The sequence below is a fragment of the Herpailurus yagouaroundi genome, unplaced genomic scaffold, assembly GCF_014898765.1.
Source record: "Herpailurus yagouaroundi ecotype Mexico unplaced genomic scaffold, PumYag 188, whole genome shotgun sequence".
Taxonomy (NCBI): domain Eukaryota; kingdom Metazoa; phylum Chordata; class Mammalia; order Carnivora; family Felidae; genus Herpailurus; species Herpailurus yagouaroundi.
The window spans coordinates 36,397,613-36,419,729 of NW_024412419.1; the positions used below are offsets into that span (position 1 = coordinate 36,397,613).

At 50.4% G+C, this 22,117-nt stretch overlaps 1 protein-coding gene and 1 long non-coding RNA gene across 4 annotated transcripts in view; one reads left to right on the top strand and one right to left on the bottom strand.

Moving 5' to 3' along the window:
- Positions 1 to 1,184: 1,184 nt before the first annotated feature.
- MALL (mal, T cell differentiation protein like) overlaps positions 1,185 to 22,117 on the bottom strand; it is a 26,803-nt gene continuing 5,870 nt past the window's right edge. The window contains exons 3-5 of one of the 3 annotated variants that reach the window (XM_040496698.1): positions 7,366 to 7,533; positions 4,867 to 4,989; positions 1,185 to 2,740 (exon numbers count right to left, since the gene is read on the bottom strand). In XM_040496698.1, the coding sequence (XP_040352632.1) occupies positions 2,570 to 2,740; positions 4,867 to 4,989; positions 7,366 to 7,533 (462 nt within the window). In that variant the 3' untranslated portion in view covers positions 1,185 to 2,569. Of the gene's footprint in view, positions 2,788 to 4,866; positions 4,990 to 7,365; positions 7,534 to 22,117 lie in introns of all 3 variants that reach the window. The other 2 variants (XM_040496699.1, XM_040496700.1) reach the window with 2 other exon arrangements.
- LOC121044427 (uncharacterized) lies at positions 11,455 to 19,002 on the top strand. Its single transcript, XR_005797299.1, has 2 exons — positions 11,455 to 14,803; positions 16,628 to 19,002. It is a non-coding gene; the product is annotated as an uncharacterized LOC121044427 (long non-coding RNA).

Here is a 22,117-nt window from a genome sequence, read left to right on the forward strand (position 1 = left end):
AGCCTTCTGCTCAGGATGTGGGACTGTGGGTTGGAGGTGAAGACAGGGACGGCTCGGGAGCCAGCTCGGCCTTCAGTCCCTGCCGACCAGCTGTGGCCTTTGCAAGTCCCCATCCTTGTCAACAGTGTGGGGCAGAGCGCTCAGCGCTGAGGCTGGTGAGGCCCGGCCAGGGAGGTCCTGGTGATGAAATACCCAAGGGCCAAACCCTTGCCCGTGAAATCTCATGGTCTAGTCAGGGAGACCCCGTAGCACACGGGGTGACTCAGTGGCCAGCGGGACATGCCCCTGGTGCAGAGGGGTGGAGGTTAACTCCGGGGGATGAGAAAGATGTCCTGTAAGATTAACAAGGGTTTTTCATGTAGACAAGAGGGACAGGAGCTTCGTGTTCCCAGGAAGAGGGAACAGAATGTCCAGCACATGCATGGAGGCAGGACTGAGCTGGTCACAGTAGCTCTTCTGACACAGGAGCGCTGGGCTGGGGTAGGGCAGGGGAGCAGCTGGACATGGGGTAAGACACCTGCATTTAGGGCCTAGGCAGCCACTTCCCAAGGGTCTTGGACTTTATTTTTGACAGTAGTAAAGGGATTGGGGGCAGGGAGGGACAGAATTTGATCCATGGCTGGAGGACTGGCCGAATGTTCCTGGAGGCAGTGCCTGGCTCTGGGGACACAGGTCCCGCGATACCCAGTGAAGAGGGACCGGTGGGTCGCTGAGCTTGGGGAGACCCCTCCCAGATAGGAGAGCCGCCCCCTAAGGCTGGAAGGTGGTGGCAAGCTGGGCCCTGCGGCTGCTGCTGGTGAACTTGGGGGAGCGGGGCTCAGGGCCATGTCCAGTGTCTGTCATGGATGGGGTGCTTGGCAGTGTGGCAAGGGGGAAAAGCAGCACTCCATCAGGGAGAGTGGGAACATGAGGCAGAGGGCTGGGCGAGGGGTCCACTCTGCCTATGGAGGCCTCTTCACCGCCCAGGCCGAGCTAGTGCACCCCCAGCTTTGCCCGAGCTGTGCGTCTAGTTTCTGGAACTTGCTCTTGAGCTGTCCTTACAGAAGTTGGAATGACATGAGCCCCAAGCCCTGGAGACGAGCTGGGCCTCCCTTTCAGCGGCCCCAGAAACAAGGCCGGGTGTGGAATGGATGTGTGCGATGGCGGCCGGTCCCGGCTGCTAACGTCACGAAAGTGACCATCAGTATTTTTTACTGTACAAACAGCTTTTATTTGGATACGGCTACTCAGTAAATATTGAACAGTAATCGTCCCAGGCAACAAAGTGAGAGATAAATGGTGGCTTTTCAAGATATCACCGTGGTGAGAAAGGGAGTGGTCAACGATGCCGGATTTTGCAGCCAGAGAGTTCTCTTTGGTGGCTCCCTGTCCCCACCGCCAGCCCCCAGGGGCAGAAAAAAGTTGGTACAAAACCGTAAGTCCTGGAATTGGCTAAGACTGGTCCCTTTCACGTAATAATTTATTTCATGTCAAAACCATAGCAGACACATGCAGTTATGGGGCTGCGCCCGACTCGCCTGGGTCAGGAAACCCAGTGCAGAGACAGAGGATGGGGCTTGGACCCCTGCGCAGATGAAGATATGTCTGCGAGCACAGCTCTCTTCGGGAAAACACTTTGAAAACAGCACCTTGATTTTATGTGTCTGTGTGCATAACGCCAGCCTTTTCTTTGAGAATGCCCCCAAATCACCAATGTCTTTGCCGCATGAGGCCCCTGCTGGCACCAGTCAAGGGGACGCAGGGGGAACAGGTGCATGTGGAAGAACAGAGACCCTGGCATGGGGTCCTTTCCTGCCTCCTGAGATGTCCCACGAGGTTGGACAGAAGCCCACAGGAGAATCCTTGCGTGGAATGTTCTGCCTCCTTCCTTGATGGTCTTTCCTGAGGGAGAAGGTGGCTTCTAGTCCTTAGGGGTGGGTTCCTGGATCTCTGGCACAGGTGTCCTGTGGCCTGGAAGTTTTCTGACAGCCCGATTACGGGGAAATCGAAGCAGGACCCACACTCCTTCCCCTCTGCAGGTCTTACTGTATAACTGTAGAGTCAGTGACTTATTTCTCCCCACAAATCTACCCTCAACGTTGCTTTTATGAAGCTGGGGAGGAAAGGGAAGGGGGAGTGGAGTGGGGGCTCAGTGTGGCTCGTCCCTGTCAGCTTCCCCAGGGGGGGCAAGGAGGGCGGGTTTGGACCACAGCTCGAAAGCAAAGGCAGAGCCATGCAAACTTGCAAGGTCTGTGGATCTTCAGATCTGAAGGCACTGACAGCACCACTTTGATTTTAAGAAAACAAGACTGAACGTCCCCGTGAACCTGCTCTAGGGAACCTCACTCAGTGCTGGGGCGGAGTCCCCAAACAGGCGTGACGATGGCAGATGTGGGATTCTCAACGGCGGCGAGGGCTTCGGATATCAGTTTTCCAATAGAGCGAGGTTCCTTGTCAGATGAGACAGTTACCTTCCCAGGCAAAAGCCAAGCCAAGCAGACACACAAGCAAACAACCCCCTCCCCCAGCCTTTGCATATTCACCATAACGAATTACAACGTCCAAACAGACGAGCCAGAGTGCGATCTGGTCACTCAGCCTGAAAAGCTGGCCTGTCCATCCCATCGATGTTTTTGTTGATCTTCCGTTTACCATCCAGATGGTGGATGTTGAAAACTACTTTTGGGAGCCGATCATCCAGGTGTTCAGAGGGCATTTCTCCCTTCGGCACGGCTCCCCGATTCTTCAGTGGTAATAGATGCTGAAGGCATGGAGAATGTAGAGCAGGGTGGTCATAAAGGCGAAGAACTGGCAGAAGACGAGAGGTTCCGTGTTAGCATGGCCAGATGGCCGCCCCCACCCCTCCTGCACCTGGGTCCGGACTGGACTCCTGAGATCTCTGTAGCCTCACGAGCTTCATGGGCTCCAGGACCCTCACCTCCTCCCGCTGCCCAAGCCAGACACCAGCCTGACTCCTCCCTTCTCCCACCACCACGTCCAAAGCCATCCCCAAACTCATCTGCGCGTACTGCCTGCCTATCTCTTGGTACGCCCACTTCTCCCTTGTCTTGGCTGCCCTCATCCTTCGTGGCCTCAACTTGCCCACTTCTGCTCACTCTTCCCCTCTGATCTGTCCCAAGAGGAAGATGTGATCGTGTTGCTCCCCTCATGTGGTTGAAACTGTGTGGTGAGCCCTTGCTTCTCAAGAGGGAGGCCATTGCCCTTGATAGGCCTTCCAGGCCTGGCTGGCGATTCCAGCTTCGCTTTGCCCCACTGTCCACTCACACCCTGTTCTCGTTCCTTCCTTCACTCATTCCTTTAGCAAATACCTTTCAGGCACCTGCTATACTTCAAAAATGACAGTAGCTATAACAGCGTACAAAACATTCAAAAATTCCTAGCCTCACGGCGCTTACATTTCCGTGGCAGAAGCAGAAAATAAGCAAGATTGGGGCGCCTGGGTGGCTCAGTTGGTTGAGCATCTGACTTCCGCTCGGGTCATGCTCTCGCAGTTCACGAGTTCAAGCCCCGCGTCGAGCTCTGTGCTGACGGCTCAGAGCCTGGAGCCTGCTTTGGGGTCTGTGACTCCCTCTCTCTCTGCCCTTTCCCTGCTCACACTGTCTCTGTTGGTCTCTCAAAAAATAAACAAGTGTTAAAAAATTCAAAAAAAAAAAAAAGAAAGAAAGAAAGAAAAGAGGCAAGCTAAACCAGTAGAGTAGCTGGTTTGGTGGGGATAAGTGCCCAGGAGAAAATAGAGCAGAGAAAATACAGGGCCCGCTGGGGAGGGGGAAAGGCAAGGCCTTCCCGAAAAGGTGATATGTGAGAAAGGAGCAGAAGGAGGTGAGGGATTTGGAGCAAGGGCGTCCCTGTCGGGGTGGAGGCGAGAGCCAGGCTCTGTGTGTTCAGGGAGCAGCGAGGAGGCCAGGTTACTGGAGCAGCTGACCGAGAGTGAGCAGTGGAGAGAGGTCAGAGGGTGCCGGGCCAGACCGTGGAAGGGTGGTGTGTGGGCGTTGGCGTTAGTTGGGAGTTTAAGGGACTTAAGATTGTTTGAGGAGGAGGGAAAGGAGGCGGACAGGTTGGAAACACCTAGTGCTTGTTGGGCACCCCATTCTTACAATTGGGAATAACACTCCATGGCAACACCCCTTCCTCCAGCCACCGGATCCTTGCAGGAGCCCCCAGACTGACCCAGGCCTGGATCTTTCTGGTCACAGCAACCGGTCGGTGTTGGGCTCTCACCCAGTCTGGGTGTTAGGTCCTTTCCGAGAAGTGTTGGAGGCAGGATTGAGGAAAGTTAGGCCTCCAGAGGAGGAAGCTGCTGGCTGTGAGCAAGCGGCCATGTGAGGGCGCCATTCCACAAAGGGAGAAAGGCAAGCAGCGCTGGCTGAGTCTCTGGTCCTAGTGGACCTAAGGTCTTGGGGGTCCTGCTCTTCCCACGACTGGCCTGGCCACCTGGCCCTGGGTTCTATCAGCCAACGTGTTAGCCCTGTGGACTTGTCCTTGAAATAAAAGGACATTGGGACGGTTCAGCCACGCCGAGGAATTGGGGTTCCTTTCCACAAGCGGTGGAAATTCTACCCATGGAAGAGAGAAATGTGCTCCAGCTTGGGTTTTAGAGAAAAGAATTCTGAGGGCAAGGCTGGGTGGGGAAGCAGAAGACGTGAGATGGCAGCTGAACTTGGGCTTGGTACCCCCTGAGCTCGTGCAGACACACACACACAGCACACACAGAGACACAGACGCACACAGACACATGCACACACACATCTCCTTTCCTCCAAGCCCCCTTCAGTCTGAGGCCCAGGGCCCCCCATTCCACAGCACACAGAATTAAGCCCCCTTCGATGTGCTCCCCACCAGTGGCTCCGTGTTCTGGGCGGCACTCACCGAGGCTGCGGTGTTTATGTAGTAGTTCCTCAGGTCTGCGATCTCAGAAACGATGGTGGCATGTGCTTGTAAGACAGCGGCACTCATGTACAGGATGCCGGTGGTGCCGTGGTACAGGCTGTCCTGGAAAGGAAGAGGAGAGGCCACGGCCACCGTCATGTGGGCACTTACGCAGGTGCACACTTCCCTCTCTGACCACACAGCCGGGCGGAGGGAGCAAAAGAGACAAGCCTGCTCCTCCGACTCCTGCTTTTTTCTTTCGCAGGGTTTCTGGTGAACAATAGCGGATTAATAAACGGCAACGGGGGCACCTGGGTGGCTCAGTCAGTTAAGCGTCCGACTTCGGCTCAGGTCATGATCTCACGGTCCGTGAGTTCGAGCCCCGCCTCGGGCTCTGTGCTGACAGCTCAGAGCCTGGAGCCTGTTTCAGATTCTGTGTCTCCCTCTCTCTCTGACCCTCCCCCATTCATGCTTTGTCTCTCTCTGTCTCAAAAGTAAGAATGAAAAAACGTTAAAAAAAAAAAAAGAAAAAGAAAAAAAAATTTTTAAATGGTTATCAGTTCTGGAAGGAATGTTGTCACAGGTGAATTGGCATTTTGCAACCCCTAATGAGATATTCAACTCAGGAAAACTTATTAGGAGACGAAAAAAAAGTATCAGGGGAAAAGCTGATGGGTAAGCCTGTCACAGTGGAAGAGGGGCCACCAATTGCCACATGTGATACGACTGGAACCCACTTAACGGAATGTTCTTTCCAGAAAGGTGTGAACCCATCTTCACTGCAGGGACTTGGAGGACCAAGTCACATCTCACCAGGAAGAAACAAACAGACAAACCCAAAAGGTTGGACCTTCTGTAGGACAGCTGACCCACTTTCTTCAACAGCGTCCCTGGCAGGGAGAGCCATTGGAGGTTAAAGGTACCCAAGAACCCTCACTACTAAGTGCAACGCACGGCCCCTGTGAGGATCCTGATCGAACTGGCCAACTGTAAAAAGACATTTCAGGTGTAATCGGGTGAATCTGCATACGGTCTGGGTCTTAGATGATACCGAGGAATTATTGTTAATAACTTTATGTAAGTGTCGTAACGTAAGGAAGTTTGCATGTTTCTTTGGAGGCAGACTGAAATGTATAGAATGGAATGACATGTTTTGGATTTGCTTTAAAATTCTTCAGGAGAAAAAAAAAAAGCTAGGTGCTGCAAGCGTGTTTAACACTTAGTAGTGTAGGAATCTGGGTTATGGTTACTTGAGGGTCCATAATATAATGGTCCCTACTTTCGTATATGTCCTAAATTGTTCAATACAGAAAATTTATTTTATTTTATTTTATTTTATTTTATTTTATTTTATTTTATTTTAAATGTGTATTTGTTTTTGAGAGACAGAAAGAGACAGAGCACGAGTGAGAGAGGGGCAGAGAGAGAAGGAGACACAGAATCCGAAGCAGGCTCCAGGCTCTGAGCTGTCAGCACAGAGCCTGACGTGGGGCTTGAACTCATGAACTGTGAGATGATGACCTGAGCCGAACTTGGACATTCAGCCGACTGAGCCACCCAGGAGCCCCAAAACAAAAAAAAAATTTTAAATGGTTATCAAGATGATGTGACATGAAAACAATGTAATGACATAATATTAATGAAAGAACTGACATCCAAAATTATTGGTTCAATGTGATTATATATACATTTTACATACAATTTGCAAGGAATATAGGAGAATGCACCCAGTGATTGTGAGAGCACCATGGGATTGGGGGATTTTTTTCCTACTATCATTTCCTTTAATGCTGCTCCCATGATTTCACCATAAATAAAATTTAAAGGGAAACGCGTCAGGATGCGCTTTATATAGAATATGTATATTCCTAACAAGGAAGATGATGGAGGGGAATACAATGAAAAATTTGCTGTGGCAGAGAAATGCTTTCATTCTGGCTTAATAGTAAACACAGGAAAGGGCACCGGGTGGCTCCATCAGTTAAGCGTCCAACTCTTGATTTCAGCTCAGGTCATGATCTCACGGTTCATGAGTTCAAGCCCCACATCGGGCTCTCTGCTGTTTGTGTGGGGCCCACTTTGGATCCTCTGTCTCCCCTCTCTGCCCCTCCCCTGCCCTTTCCCTGCTCTCGTATGCGCTCTACCTCTCTCTCAAAAATAAATAAACATTAAAAAAAATAGTAAACCTGTGAAGATGAAAAAGTCTTGGATCCATAGTGACCCAGCCCTGAAAAGGCCTCTGGTCCCTGGTCTCTGCTTTTCAAATGCCATCTGAAATGATTGTAATTAGTCATTCTTCGTGCCTTACTTATGTACACCGTTTTTGAAGTGGGGGGGGATCCCCCTTTTTAGCAGTCCTCACCTTCTCCATGGAGCAACGAAGTCATTTACCTTCTCAGCCTTTCTCCTTCCCCACCCAGAAGGCCCTTTGTCCTCACAATACCCAGGACAGACATCAGGAGGAATCCAAGGGCTTGGGTCACCCTCTCTGGTTCTTACCAGGACTCGCCAGGACTCATATCTTTTGTAAAATCCAAACAAGTAAGACAACAGGAACATCAGGGAGATGAGAAAAGAGGTGAGTGAGACATATATCACCCATCCTTGTAGCAAGGCGTTTGCTACCTGGGTGGCAGCTACCAGCATCCAGACCCAGCACCCAAATACCTGTAAGAAAAAAAAATAAAACAAGAACCTTCATTTGCTTGTGTCGGGCATAGTTCCCTTTGCAGGGCATCCCTCTTCTCCTCTGTCTCCGGTTACGAGCTCTGCAGATGAAGTTAGGGGGGAAGCAAGAGGGAAATGGGGAAGGAAGGCTGGCCCCGAGCAAGAGTAGACTTTGTTAGAAAACCCAAGTGGTTAACACAGAGGTCACCAGTGGAGGGACTTGGGCAGTTTGGTTTGTGGATGTGTCTTCTTGGCCCAAACAGTGTTGACATATACAGCCGTTATATACATTTCTGAATAAGTTGCCAACATTTAAAACAGGATATTTCACAGGAAAAATTTCGATTTTAGACATCTCTTGAGAAGTCTATAGTTCTAGCCACAGTTGAACACATTCCCAAGCCAGAGTGGGCTGAAATGAGTTGTGACTGTTTCTTTAAAAAGGACCCAGAGTCCTCAGTGGACTGCATCCCCTTCACCCCCAACTCCACGCCCTTGTGTCGCACGTTTTATGTTGCTCACTTTCTCTGTGGAATAGTGCTCTCCTATTCCTGGTTCCCTTTACTCACTCACCATGCCTGCCTGGCCCTGTGTGCATTTAGTTTGGACCCCTGTGTTATAGTATCTGACACCCTGTGGTCAGATAGCAGTTGGGCAATACTATTCCAGTTTAATCGTCTCTCAGCTCTGTCCAACCTTTTATTATCCTCTTGGTGGAGAAACCAAATCTTTTCTATGGACTCTGCCTTGGTTTGCTTTTAGCCTGGGTTTATACCCATGTTAGTGAGTCCAGGGAAAGAAATAAATGTCCACTAAACAGCATGTTCAGTTAGAGGCCTGAGGGAAAGGGTCAACATGAGCACCAAGTAGTTTTGCTATTGGTTTGTCTCAGAGTTTCTGTGCTCCTCTCCTTCCTGGGTTCTCCTTAGGATATCCTTGTGAGCCTCCTTGGTTCTCCCTCTCCTCACTCCTGTTAAATCTATGCTTCTAAGCATGGTATAGGTTGGCAATTCCAGGTCTTCAGGCCCACACATCCACTTGCCACTGGATGTCTCTACTCAGATGTTCCATAGCAGGGGTCAGCTTTGTACTTGCAGGATCCTGAGAATGAGCGCCTTATTAAATTTTGCACCCTGAGCATCTCATTTGCCCCACCCCAGGCCTATCTTTGCCCCCTCAAGATCCTCAAATCCAACAGTTACAAAATCTGAACTCATTGCCACATCCTAATTCCCTAAGAACCCACTCATCTCTGCACCTTCTGAGAATGACCCTTCTGAGGGAGAGAGTGATGGGTTTGGGAATGAGTGTAACAAGTGATAATGTTCTACCTCTCACACTGCGTGGTGGGAAATTTTTCTTTTATAAAGCAATAAAATAATTACAAAAAATGTGTTGGACTATGAGACCACTGGAGATTTGGAGTGATGAAGAGACAGAGCCAAGGATGGCTCCCAGATTTGAGGTATGGAGGAAGCACACCACCAGATTTAAAACTTTGTGTAAAGTTACAGTAATCAAAAAGAGTTATCAGTGCAGGTAGCTCACATTTCTGCTCATCTCAGGAGATAACTCATCCCTTTCCCTAGTTCTGTTGCCTTCCACACAAACTTTAGAAGCAGATTGTCAAAATCTACAGTATCTTCTGGGGCTTTGTGTTAAATTTATGGATCGATTTGGAGGAGAATTGACATCTTTACTATGATGAGTTTTCCAATCCATGAACATGGTATGCCTCTCCAATTATTGACGTTTCTTTGTCTTCTTTTATCAATAGTTTGTAGTTTTTAGCATACAGATATGGTACACACTTCCTTATATTTATGGCTCAGTATTTTATTTGGGGGGAGCTATTGTAAATAGTATTGCTTTTTTAAAAATTTCATTTCCTGGGGCACCTGGGTGGCACAGTAAGTTAGGTGCCTGACTCTTGATTTCAGCTCACATCATGATCTTGTGGTTTGTGGGATCAAGCTCTGTGTTGGGCTCTGCACTGACAGCTGGAGCATGCTTGGGACTCTCTCTCTGTCTCTTTCTCTCTCTCTCTTTCTCTGCTTGCATTCACTCTCTTTCTCTCTCTCTCAAAATAAATAAATAAACTTAAAAAAATAAAAATTTCATTTCCCAGTTGTTCAATGCTAGTAATACAAACATGACTGTTTATTTTGTGTGTTAACATTGTATCCTGCAAGTTGCTAAATTCACTTACTCGAAGAAGTTGTTTGGTAGATTCCTTGGAATCTTCTGTGTATCTCATTAGGTTTTAATTTTTTTGATTGCAAATAAGATTGAGCTTACGTGCATACATTTCATCTTCTGTAAAATTTTTAATTGTTTTTTTATTGGTTCCAAACTTCTTATGGGTTTGTTTTTCTTACTGATTCATAGTAATTCTTTCTAATAGTGTGGATCTTGTTGGCTGTGCGAATTATTGCAAATATATTCCTCGAGCACGTGTTTCACACATTTTTATGATGCCTTTGATGAACAGAGTTCTTAATTTTAATGTAATTGAATATGCTCACCTTTTCCTTTATAGACTGTGCTTCGTTGGTCAAGTTTAACAAATCCTTCCCTACCTTGGGTCATGAAGATAGGCTTTCTGGGACCACTTTCTTCCTGCAGTACAATCATTACTAGTTTCTTTGGGAAAGGTCAGTTGGTAGTAGTCAGTTTGATTTGTCAGAAAATATTCTTATTTTTCACCCTGACAATTATTTCCTCTCCACACTTCTAAGGTATTTTCTCAATGGTTCTACATCTTTCTATATTTTCCATTATATTCCAGCTCCATTGTTGCTGCTGAGAGGGCAGCTGTCCATTGCACTGCTGTTCTCCTGGAGGAATCTGTCTTTGGTATCTGGCGGCTTTGGGAGTCTTCTGTCTTTGAAGTTCTGCAGTTTGTGTTGAAGCGGGGGTATCTTTGTACTACTTTTGCTTGGCATTAATTTCATATTCGATACCTGATAATTCCATTTCCTCAGTCTTGGTGCCTGATTCTGCAGTTTGTGGCTTTTGTTAACTTTCATTCCTGTTCATTTTTTCCCTCCTATGTTTGGTGAATTCTGGTTGTGAATGACTGTGGGAGTAGCTCACTTCCGAATGATGCTATTAGAGAACTTCTGGATTAAACAAGTCCAGTTATTTCTGTCTAGGTGAACTGAAAGATATGCAACTTTCAGTTCTCATTTTCATAACATACCCCTGGCTTCCTGGGACGAGCAGTTCTCACCTTACAAGTAAGCAAAACATAGACATGGACATGTCCACTGTCCCTGATGAGGCTTCCACTGCTGTTATTCTGGAGAGGAAAAGCACTTTGGGATTTATAGAGAATTTATGAGCCCTTAAGGAGAGAAAAGGAACAGGAATTGAGAAGCCAAAACAGATTAGGAAGGTGACCACAAACAAGGCTCTCACTGGGCTGGACAACACATTCAGAAGCTTCAGCTTCATGTAAAGACCAGCTCTGGGAGCACATTTCCCCAGGTCTCAATAGTCAGTGTCCATGTGAATTTTGCAAGTCTTAGGTTGAGCCTGGGACCACCTGTGAGTAAGATGGCTAGCGTGTCCTGAAGAGGGGGTGTTGAAGGACAAAAGCCGCTGTGCCCCTTGAACTGGGCTCCTGCATGTTGATCTCAGTGACAGGGGTCTGCTGGTGCTTTGGGGCACCTGCTAAGCATCCTCCCCACCGAGACTCGGGAAGTGCATAAAAATGCTGGCACCCTGTCAACACCCAAACGATGTGCTAGCTGCTAGTGGCAGTGGTGTTTGGGACTTAGTGACCGCACCGGAGCTCGTCAAATTTTAGACTCATTCTAGACCTCGGAAGGCAGAGCATGCTGTGTGCCATTCACCGCTGTATTCCTGGTGCCCAGCGCAGGCCCTAATACAAGGTGGGTGGGCATGGGGTCAAAGATCATCCTTCAGAATGAGTCAATGATGACACTCCGTGTTCATCAGGTGCTTTGCAGCTGATAAGATGCATTTGCTTAGACAGCCTTGGTTAGTCTACACAGCGGTTCGAACTCCTTGGACTTTCTGAGACCAGAGAACTGCCACTTCATACCTGACACTGCTTATTGCCAGTTCGCCTCTGCCAGACCTGGGGGGTGTGCCAGAGTGCCTGAGCCCCACTGAGCCTATCAGTGCCTGCAGGGGGCCCCCCCCCCCCCCCGCCTCCCCGCCATCAGAGGCTGCCCTGGGCGGACGCTGCCAGATGCACATTATTTACACGTCACACTAAGTTCTCCCCACAGTGTGTGAGGTGGTGCCGTATTGGAGGGGGGACCGAGACCTGAGGTCACACAGGACATGGGGTAGGACAGCTCTGGATCTCTTCTGGCAACCAGAGTTTACGCCTGAGGGCAGGGGCCTCCGAGGGCTTGGGTATCTACTCAAGTTGCCTGAGAATCTTCTTGAAATGGCTTTAGTGTTGCATAATCAATGTTATGAAGGGGAATGTTATTTGTTATTTCTCCACCCTCTACCTCCTGGACAGAAGAAAGGACCAGGGCCAAGGACAAACTCCGGGCGAATTTAAACCCGGTCTTTTCTTACCTCGTTTCTGCCTCAAGCAGTCTAGATTGGATTCTTTATAGGTAGGCCCGTTTCGAGTATTGGTCTTTACTTTTTTTTTTTTTTTTTTAAAATCTATATTTAGCTTTCCAAATTTTCTTGGCAGGCTAAACTGCTCGCTTATTTGAACCTTCAGTTTGCATTTTCCCAAGAGCAGGAGATATTTTTAGATGTCTGGGGCTGGCCCTCAAAGTGGAAGAATATTTTATCATAGTAAGATATTGTGATCGAGTGGCTTTCAAGCACGACTTTGTTCAGAGTCTGTTTCTTACGAACGGACACAGATTACTCGTCTATGCATTCTGCAAAGGCTGAACCGAAATCTGAAGAGAGCTTTTACCGTAGGATGGAGTTTAACAACAAGTTTGGTTGCTTATTCCTCCTTCGAGCATGGAGAAGAGCTCCTTCGCGTGCAGACAGCTGGTGAAAGAACTAGAATACAGAAACCGAGTAGCCTCACCCGGATTGGCGCCTGGGAGAAAAGCTGAGATTCCAGGCCTGCGGAGGCGGAGAAGTTGGGCTCCGAGCATCTCATCACACCACAGAGTGAGAAAACTTTCAAAGGCACCTGGGGTTAGGTCAGGAGGATTCAGAAGGGTCTTGTTGACAGTTTGATAGGACAATCTGAGCTTCAGATAAGGATAACGGCTGTGGGTTGAAATACAGCAACTAAATTGAAGTCCGTGAGTTGAAAAAATACTTTCAGAAAAGCCCCCTTTTGGGGTCGTTTTGGGGGGGAGGATGCTTATTATTTCGGAAGGCAGCTGTGCCCATCGTTATACCCACCCACCCCCCCGATGTTTATTATTGTGATTGCTGCTTAAAAAAGGAAAAGAAGGAACAAAAAGTATGGTGTAGAGGTAAGGAGATTCTAAAATACGTGGATGCCTGGGGCTTCCCCTCTGAGTCCTGTTACTCCTGGGGTCTTTGAAAGTCCATCTGGGGACTCTGAGAAATCCCCAGGGTCTAGGTCCTGCCCCAGAGATTCTGACTGAGCCCATTGTGAAAAGTTCCCCAGGCGGTGCAGTTAGGACCTGAGAACCCTGGGAGCCTCTCTCTTTGTTTCCCGGCTGACCCACCCTGTTTATGGACGCAGCATCCTTCCTCCTGGGTTCCAATTCAAGCTCTGCCTGCTCGGCAGGTTATTTGACTCATCTGTACTTTCATGCCCTTGTCCATCAAACAGAGGAGGTGGAGATCGCCTTTCTCATCGGATTCTTGTGAGAACTAGCTAAGTCTCCCGAGCACACGGTGAGCGTGCGGTAACCACTGTTGGCCATGTTAGCCATAACCATTTGGAATGGCACAGAAGACCGGAGGCAATGTTCCCCGACAAGGAGCCAGAGGAGGGAATGTTCAGGGCCAGTCTTGCTGAGGGAGGGGAAGTTCACTTCTGGGGGAGCCGGGAGAACCACCAGCTGGGTGAGTGAGAGAACATTTAGGGGACACACATCCTTCTGAGGAGTCGATGGAAGTTTCGGTCATCTAGAAAAATGTTACCTATGTACACACACGACTTTTGTCTACAAATCTGGGGACTCGCAGACCCTCAAAGCCCACCTGCGGCTCCCAGGTTGAAATCCGTTGTCATCTCCAGGCTAAGTAACAGTGCCATCAACTGCTGTATTATTTTGACAGTATCAACCGAAACATTAAATACACATATTGTTTGATCCAATCATTTCACTTTTTCAAGTCTGTCCTCCTATAAATAATGCACAGGAACAAAATGGTGAAAGTACAAAGTTGTTTATTGGGGCCTTGCTGGTTATGGAAAAGATAAGATACATCTTAAATGTGCATCCAGAGAGGACCAATCAAAGCGATTATGTTTGCACAGTGGAACACTCAGCAGCTTTCAAAAAGAATGAAAAAATCTTTGTATGCCAAAGGGAACAAGTTCTAAGTACCGTAAAAGGCACAGACCAGCGCGCCCAGTGTGCTATGATTTTTGTAGAAAAAGAAGAAAATGTATGTGTGCGTGTATGTGCATTTGTTTGCAGATGCACAGAATGTTTCTGGAACGAGACCCAATAAACCAACCAGTGCCCCAGGCTCCCAGGAGAACTACTTGACAGGGTGTTGAATGTTTAAACTAATTAAAAAAAAAATTTATATTTACAAAGCAAGAAAGAAAACCCTGTGCCAGATGATGGAGGCTGGCTTCAAAGGTCAAGACTTTTGAATGGGAGAGACAGGAGAATCACCTGTTCTTTGGGGAGGATGAATCCGTCCACCCAAATAGAGCAGGTGGGACCTGAGGCCCCTGATGGGCAGAGCAGGTGAACTTCATGCATGGAGAGGTTCTGAAGACAGACACCGCCCTGGAGATGACCCCATGTGAAAGGCAAAGGAGGAGTCGGAAGGATGTACGGTCTCAGATTGCACGGGGCCGGGACTCCGGGATGAGGCGGGAGGTGTGGGCTCGGGCGGGGCAGGTCAGGGGGTGAGAGCCAGGGAGGAGCACTGGGGCGATACCCTGCTGGCAGGTTTTTCTGCATAGCTGGGCAGTAGCTCAGCATTGTGGGTCTCACCACCAGCACCGCATTCCTTTGCTTACCACTTAATTTTCATGAAGCACTGCCTCTCTTTCCCTTCCCTGGGACTTGGGGGAACGCAGGCTCCACCACAAAGCCTCAGAAACTTCAGGCCGGGAGGACAAGGCCCACATGAAGACAGTGAGGCCCAGGAGGTAACGGTGCCAAGCGAGCTGGGGGCTCCTGGTCCCACTGATGGCCCCGGGCGGGGGGGTGGTGGGGGGAAGGGAACAGACTCCGTGAAGGACAAGCTCTAGCATTGCCCACTGTGGGAACCCAGACTCCCTGGAGGTAATGAGGTAATCCACGGTCCCTCACATTCAGGAACCCCTGGCCCATGAGCTTTAAGTCCGGGGTCTCTTGGCCATTGCAGAAAATTTTTAGAAAATTATATAGGGGCGCCTGGGTGGCTCAGTTGGTTAAGCGCCTGACTTCGGCTCAGGTCATAATCTCACGGTTCGTGAGCTCGGGCCCCGCGTCGGGCTCCGCGCTGACAGCGCAGAGCCTGGAGCCTGCTTTGGATTCTGTCTCCCTCTCTCTGCCCCTTCCCTGCTCACGCCTTGTCTCTCTCTCTCTCTCAAAAACAAGTAACATTAAAAAAAAAAAAAAGAAAGTTCTATGAAATACACAGGACACCATTTACCATCTTAACCGTTTTTAAGTGGTACGATGCTACGGTGCTAAGGGCATTCACGGTGTTGCGAAACCATCGCCACCGTCCACGTCGACAATGCTTTTCATCTTGCAAAACTAAAACTCTGTACCCGTTGCCCACTCACTCTCCCCTCCCCCTTCCCCGTCCTAATCTTTTGTCTCTATGAATTTGGCTACTCTAAGGACATCATGTGAGTGGAATCATACAGGATTTGTCTTTCGGCTACTGGCTCATTTCACGGAGCATAATGGCCTCACGGTTAATCCCTGTTGCGGCCTGTGTCAGACTTTCCTTCCTTTTTAAAGACCGAATAATAGGCCATGACACGAACACAGCACATACATAGTTTGCACATCCATTCCTCCAGTGATGGGACGCTTGGACCGCTTCCTCTTTTTGGCTGTCACGAAAGGTGCCGGTGTGTGCAACTATCTGACGCACGTTCTTTAAAAGGGAAAAAATAAGACGAAACTCATCCTGGGGCTGTGCTTTGGACCCCGTAATTCTGGTGCAAAATGCTCCTTTAGACAGACCCACTGTGTTTGTGCTGGAGCACGTGTCCGTCCCTGGGTGGGGGTGGGGGTGGGGGTGGGGGGGGGTGATATCAACTCAAAATGCCTTCACTCCAGGGCGATTGTAATGACTCAAACCCAAACCACGTGGCAGGAAGGAGAGCTGTTACTATTTTTCAACCCTAAGATTTTTTTAAATTGATTGTAAAAAATGATGTTAACAGCAAAGGAATTTTTTGGTATATTAGGTCCCCTTCCAGCCCTAGTGCTCGCGCGTACGTATTTTCTATAAAGCTGGAAATCGTGATGGACATGCATTTTGTATTCTCCTTTATGTATTTTTGGATTTTGCTACGTGGCTTGATACTAAAATTGATTCTTGGTACGCAAGGTCGTTCTATTCAGTTGGCCTGAGCACTGAATCTGTGAACATGGAGTCATTTGCTCCCAGGGGAAGTAGGCATTAGGTTCCTGCAAAATCTCTGGTCACAGTATTTTCATCAACTGATCAACACGTACCTTTATTTGAGGTGCTTCAACGCATAGCTTTATGTTAGGTGTGTGTGTAAAGACACCTTATTTAATATATGCTCTTGAGTCATTAACACTGAACTCTTGGCCAACAGCACCACAAGCCTGTCGAGCACGTATTGTCTATGAAAGGCAACTCACGGGGTTCTCGTGCTGAAGCCCTAAACAGCACTTCAGCACGAACCGAGGGGCTATTTTAAACAGCAAAATCACCAACGAGAAGCACAAAAATGTGAAAGATGTGCCCCCAGACAGACTTTGGAAAGGACTCTTGTTTACAGGATGAGAGCTGAGACAAGAAGGCACAGGGCAGCGTCTTGCTCGGCCTCAGCTGGGAACATGCACCTCAGACAACCCAAACGTTTTGCTGCTCTGCACGGGCCCGCCAATAACCACGAGAGTGCTGTGAGTATTGTTTAGTGACTGCGAATAAATTGTCGCGACTACATACGTTTGCAAAGAGAGAATCCAGTAATGACAACTGACTGCACTTTTCAATGCCACAATTACACTCCATCAGGCTGAAAAATGTCACTTACTCAATGAGGCCCCTGTGCCTGCACATTGGATGTCTCCGGCTTTTCCCGTTACAGACAATGACACAGGAAATAGCGTTACAGAGATGGTTGCCTTCGTTTAACTTGTATCCTTGAATTTCCCAACTGGGCTTACTGGTAGGAGGCGTGGGCAGGGAGGGGTGACTTTCCACCATTCACTAGGCTCGTCGCAGGCCCAGGCTGGGACATTTGTGTGACCGAGTCTGGCCCTTCCAGGGGGAAGACATCAGGGGACCCCCGGGAAAGGGTTCTTCCTGCCTAAGGAGACCAAGATGAGACTGTCTCCGTTCTTGCTCTGGTCATTGCTGTGTCTGGTATCAGGCCTGGAGCTATGAAACGAAGAGGACAGAGGTGGAGGGAAACGGCTTGGGCCCTGGCGATGCAGCTATGCTGCGAAAGAATCAGCCCAGAGGTACAGCTGGCCGAGACTTCCCAGAACGTGACATGGTCCGTTCCCTTCTGCTCAAGCCAGTCTGAGCTGGCGACGGCCCTTGGCACGGCACTGCCGAGGACCAGCTGGGATGCCTGGGACCCCACCCCCCTCTTAGAACGCCCTGCTGGCTCCCCGTGACCCGCAGACCAAACTCGGGCCATGGCCCTGCAAGCCCAGCCTGCCTGACTCCCCCCGCTCTGCGTCAGTCTCGCTGAGCCTCCGTCAGTGCCCCCAGCCCTGGGGCTTCCAAACGTGGGCTGAGATTCATGGTGAAATTAGTTTGTTAGTTCGTCACCAACAACATTAAAAAACTAAGTAGGCTGGACTAGCAAGTAGGAGTACGTTACCCATGGGAAAGGGAAACAGTGTCCTGAATCTGTTTCATTGCACACACACACACACCACACATGCACACCTGCACACACGTGTACCGGGTTGCCACGAAAGCATCTCTCTTCTGTGGGCCCCAGTCGGTGTGGGGGAAACCTTTGCTCTGGAATGCCTTCCTTCCTCTAGCCAAGGGCCTCTGCCTGTGCTGGTGTGCACCCCCTTCCACAGTCCTTTCCTCCACAGCACTGTCTGGGGCAGACACTCTTGACATTGGGTCCACAGCACGGCTGCCATAGCAGGAGCCCATCGGGGACCTGAGGGCCACACTGGGGCCCATATGGGCCGCGTGAGCCTGGGAGAGGAAGGGAGTGGGAACGAAACTTGACAGGAGCCCTGGGTGGGACAGGTGGGAGGGGTCCTGGAGTGTCCCACATCTGCAGTGACTAGAACTCAGTGTGGACGAGCCAGGGCAGACACAGCTGGGTGACGCTGGCCTCCTCTGGGCTGCCTCGGGGAGCCGGGCGCTCCTGGGTGGTCCTCACCCAGCTCGGAGACCCCCGTGCCCACGTGGGTGCTGCCTACAGCCCATGGGGCAGCCCCCGTGCCTGAGTCAGTGGCTGCCAGCCTGTGAAGTTTCTGAGCAAGAATCATTACCTCCTCCGCGCGGCGGGGGGGAGGAAACCGGTTCTGGGAGGCCAAGCGACTTTCCCAAAGTTACTCATGGGAGCGCGCCAGGCCTGGACTGGAATCCAGGACCCGCACACAGCTAGCTTTGTATGGAAGTTCTACGCTCCATAATTTAACCTAGGACACTTCCAAACACTGAGTCACTACATCCTGATTCACAGAGGGCGAGTTTTCTCTGTGGCTTTAAGGTTAGCAGGAAATTGTGGCCCAGGGCCCTTGGCCTCCGGTGAGGGCCCATGTCTTATCCGGTCCACTCCAGGAACAATAGTGCCGGCCAGAGCCCCAGCTACCACCGCTCCTGGCAGAACAAATCATATAAGGAGGCCTTGGTACCCATAAGGCAAAGGAGGGGCTGGCCGCTGGCTGGGGAAAGTCTGTGCCTACCTTGGGGTGTGTGCCTGGGAGGGGCAGGATGCCGCCGCAGGGGGAGGGGCTGGTGAGTCAGCGGGGGGCCTCCTCCGCCTTCCTCCCCTCCCTCCTGGCTTCCTCCCCCAGGGCCACTGCACCCCCCACTGACCCAGCTTTTTATTGACCGAGCAGTACAGATTTTCATAAAGTAGGGTAATAAAACCATTCTTACCCATCCAAAGTCTAAATAGCTTTTCCTTCTTGTCTCTTTAAAAAAAAAAAAAAAAAAAAAAAAAAACAAAAAGCATTTTTGGGGAAAAAGTTTTTTTTACCCTCCCTTTTTAAAACTTTTTTTAACCTTAGAAAAGTTAGAAAGTACAGAAAAGATGTAAAAGCAGATAAATGCATCCCGCTCCCCAAGGTGGCCTGGTGGACAGGCTTCCTCCAACCTCGGTCTCTTTCCCTTTGGCTCCCACTATGGTTGTCAAGCTCACACCCCTTCGCATGTTACCAGAAAGTCACCAGATGAGCCCAGGAGTCGGGCTCAGGGGAGATTCTCCACCTGAGCCCACAGATGTTTTGTGCCCAAGATGGCCGTGATCCTGTTCTTTGTCAGGCACTGAGGACCCATAGTGATATCACTATTCACTCTAGTCCTGGTTGACTCCTGCTCAGCTCCCCCTCCCCCACCTGTCTATGAGCAGACCTTTGAGGGCAGGGACCAGACCAGGGTCACCTCCTCCAGGAAGCCACTCTTGACTGCCAAGCCCGAGTGCATCATGAGGAGTGACCTCCTCATGGTTATTTTCTCTCTCCACTGCCTCCTCCCCAGGGCCCGAGCTCCTGGATACAGGACTCGGCCCTGTGGTTTTTGTGTCCCCAGTGTAGGGCACAGACACTGGCACAAAGCAGGCTGTACGTGCTGCCGAGTTGAGGAGGAGACAGGAGGCGGGTTGCTGGACCCTCCACTCCCTAGCTGCTCAGTCTCATCTCCCTGGGCCTGATTACCATGCAAGTGGCCCCAGCTGACACCTTCTGGGTTTGCCACTCTGGCCCAACCACAGACTGGCATTTCTGCCAGAGCCGGGACAGAATGGGGACAAACACCCATTTGTTTCGTCCCCACCCATTTCCTGCTCCATTACTCCACAGGCCCTAGAAATTCTCCAGGTCGGGAGCATCCTCCCTCAGAGAGCAGAGGGGCTTTCCTGGGATGCTTTCCTACCCCTGCTGCTTTTACACCCCTCCCACCACCCCCCCCCCCCCCCCCGGGCACATAGGAAGGACTATATAAAAATGTGTGTCAGAGAGGACGATGTTCAAATAGACGTACCACCCCCCTCCCACATCCATCCAGCATCACCTGGGCAGGGAGAAGGTCCAGATCGGCATGGGGGGTGGGATGGGCTGTGACCAGCTTGGAAAGCAAAAAAGGCAAAGCTCAGAGATTCCCTTCAAGGGGAGGAGCTGAGTTGGGCTTTTTTGATACAGGTCAGAAGACTCTGGGGGCCCCTGTGATATCTGGCCCTCCTCTCAGACCCACCTTGGACCTTCTAGGTATAGCTTGAGGTGGGAGGGTGGGGTCTGTGTCTCAAAGGCTGTGGAACCTGAGTTATGGGCTGGCCCTGTTGCAAGCCCTGCATCGGCCCCAAGCAGACATCTATTCTGGCCGAGATGGGGAAGATCTGACCGTGTGGTGACATCTGAGAGGCAGCGCTGGTTGGCAGGTATGGGACGAGGCAAAGGAGGGTCTGGCAGAGATGAGGCCAGGGAAGCCTGGTGTGGGCCCCCCACCCCCTCCCCACCCCCCCACTTGGGCCCACTTCCTGCCACTTGCCAATCTGGACAACATTCCAGAAACCTCTTCTGCCTCCCACAGATCAGCTGTGCCCCAGGGGAAAGTTCTCTAGGCAAAGAGCTCCTGGAAGGGTGCTGGCAGCAGGTGGGGCACTTTTCATTGACGAGACTTCTTATCTGGGGTTCCCTGCGTTCCCAGCAGGTCAGAATGTGCCCTGCTACTCTCTGCAAGAGGACCCAGTTATTTCCTTGAAAACACCTACTAGTTAAGGGAAATCGTCCTGGCGGGCTGACCTTCCAGCGGCAGCTTGGAGCCTGTCTTGTCTGAACTGAGACTGGCCACCAGTTCAGGGATGGCCAGGCGGTCGGGGGAAGTCCAGACTGGGGCAGGAGGGCGTGTGCAGACGTGGATCATACCGGTTAGTTCCAAGGGTCTCTCAGCTCAAGCCCGCCCTCGTGTGGTCTGCTCTGTGATGTGGGCTGGAACTCTGCACGCCACAATTCCCAGCCCCCTTAGAAGTTGGAGTTTTGCTCGGTTCTGGCATTGGTGGGGGCCTGGAGGGGGCCTGGGATGGGAGGAGGGTGGTGGGGGCTTCCTGTTGGCTGGTCTGGGTCCTGTCACTGTCACTCTGGCAGCAGCAGCAGCAGCCGTTGGCTCCGACCCCCAAGGTCCCCGTGCCCCTCCTCAGAGGCCTGAGAACCAGCCGGGCAGGTTTTCCTCTGGATGTCCGAGCACTGGCCACCCTCTCCGGACTCCGGCCGCTCCGGGTGCTTATTTCTGGCTGCCTCAGCATCTCCTGTCTACTCTTTCAGCTTTTCAGCAACGCCATAAACAAGTCCCTGTGTTGAATCCCCTCTGTGTGCAGTACCTACTGTGGTTTCTGCTTCTTCCTGCACCCTGATGGCCGAGCTCCATTTATGGATCTCCTTGGCTAATCTCCCTTTGCCCCATTAGGCACCAAACTCCAGAAGGCAGGGGTCATGTCTGCCTTCGTCATCTTTATATCCCCATGCTTGGCACAGAGTAGGCGCTCAATAAATACTTGTTGAGTGACTACGTGGCATTGAGGTATGGCAGTCCCCTCTTTTCTTACAGCCTGATGGCCTGTATTTGTTAACTGCCTGGTCACAGGAAGTCCTTGCCCGAACAAGCGAACATCTAATCCCTCAGTCCAAACCGTTCAAGAATGCCAAGCCCCTGCCTTGAGTCAGCGTATCCTAAAGCCTACCTAGTTCCTGGAGCCTTTGGCAATGGGGGGGCTGTGCATCCTGGCTTTTCTCTCTTTCCTGTCTTGGGAAATACCCTTTGTTAATACCTTCTTAGCAGTGGTAGCATCTCAGTAAATAGCTGTTGGTTCACAGCTGGAAGTTTCTCACAAGAGACCCATACTTTCTTTGAAGAGGTCCAGATGACAAACAATAATAAAACACGTGGGCTCACATTTCTGGAGCGGTTGCAACGTGGTATTGTCTTCTGGGAATGTCCTTACTGAGACCCCAGGGCTGTCTTACGAGATCTTTGCTGTTACTTTCTCCATTGTTGAGGCTCAGAGTGGTTAAGTAATCTGCCCAGGGTCTCACAGCAATTAAGTAGCACAGCCAGGCTCTCCACCTTGCTC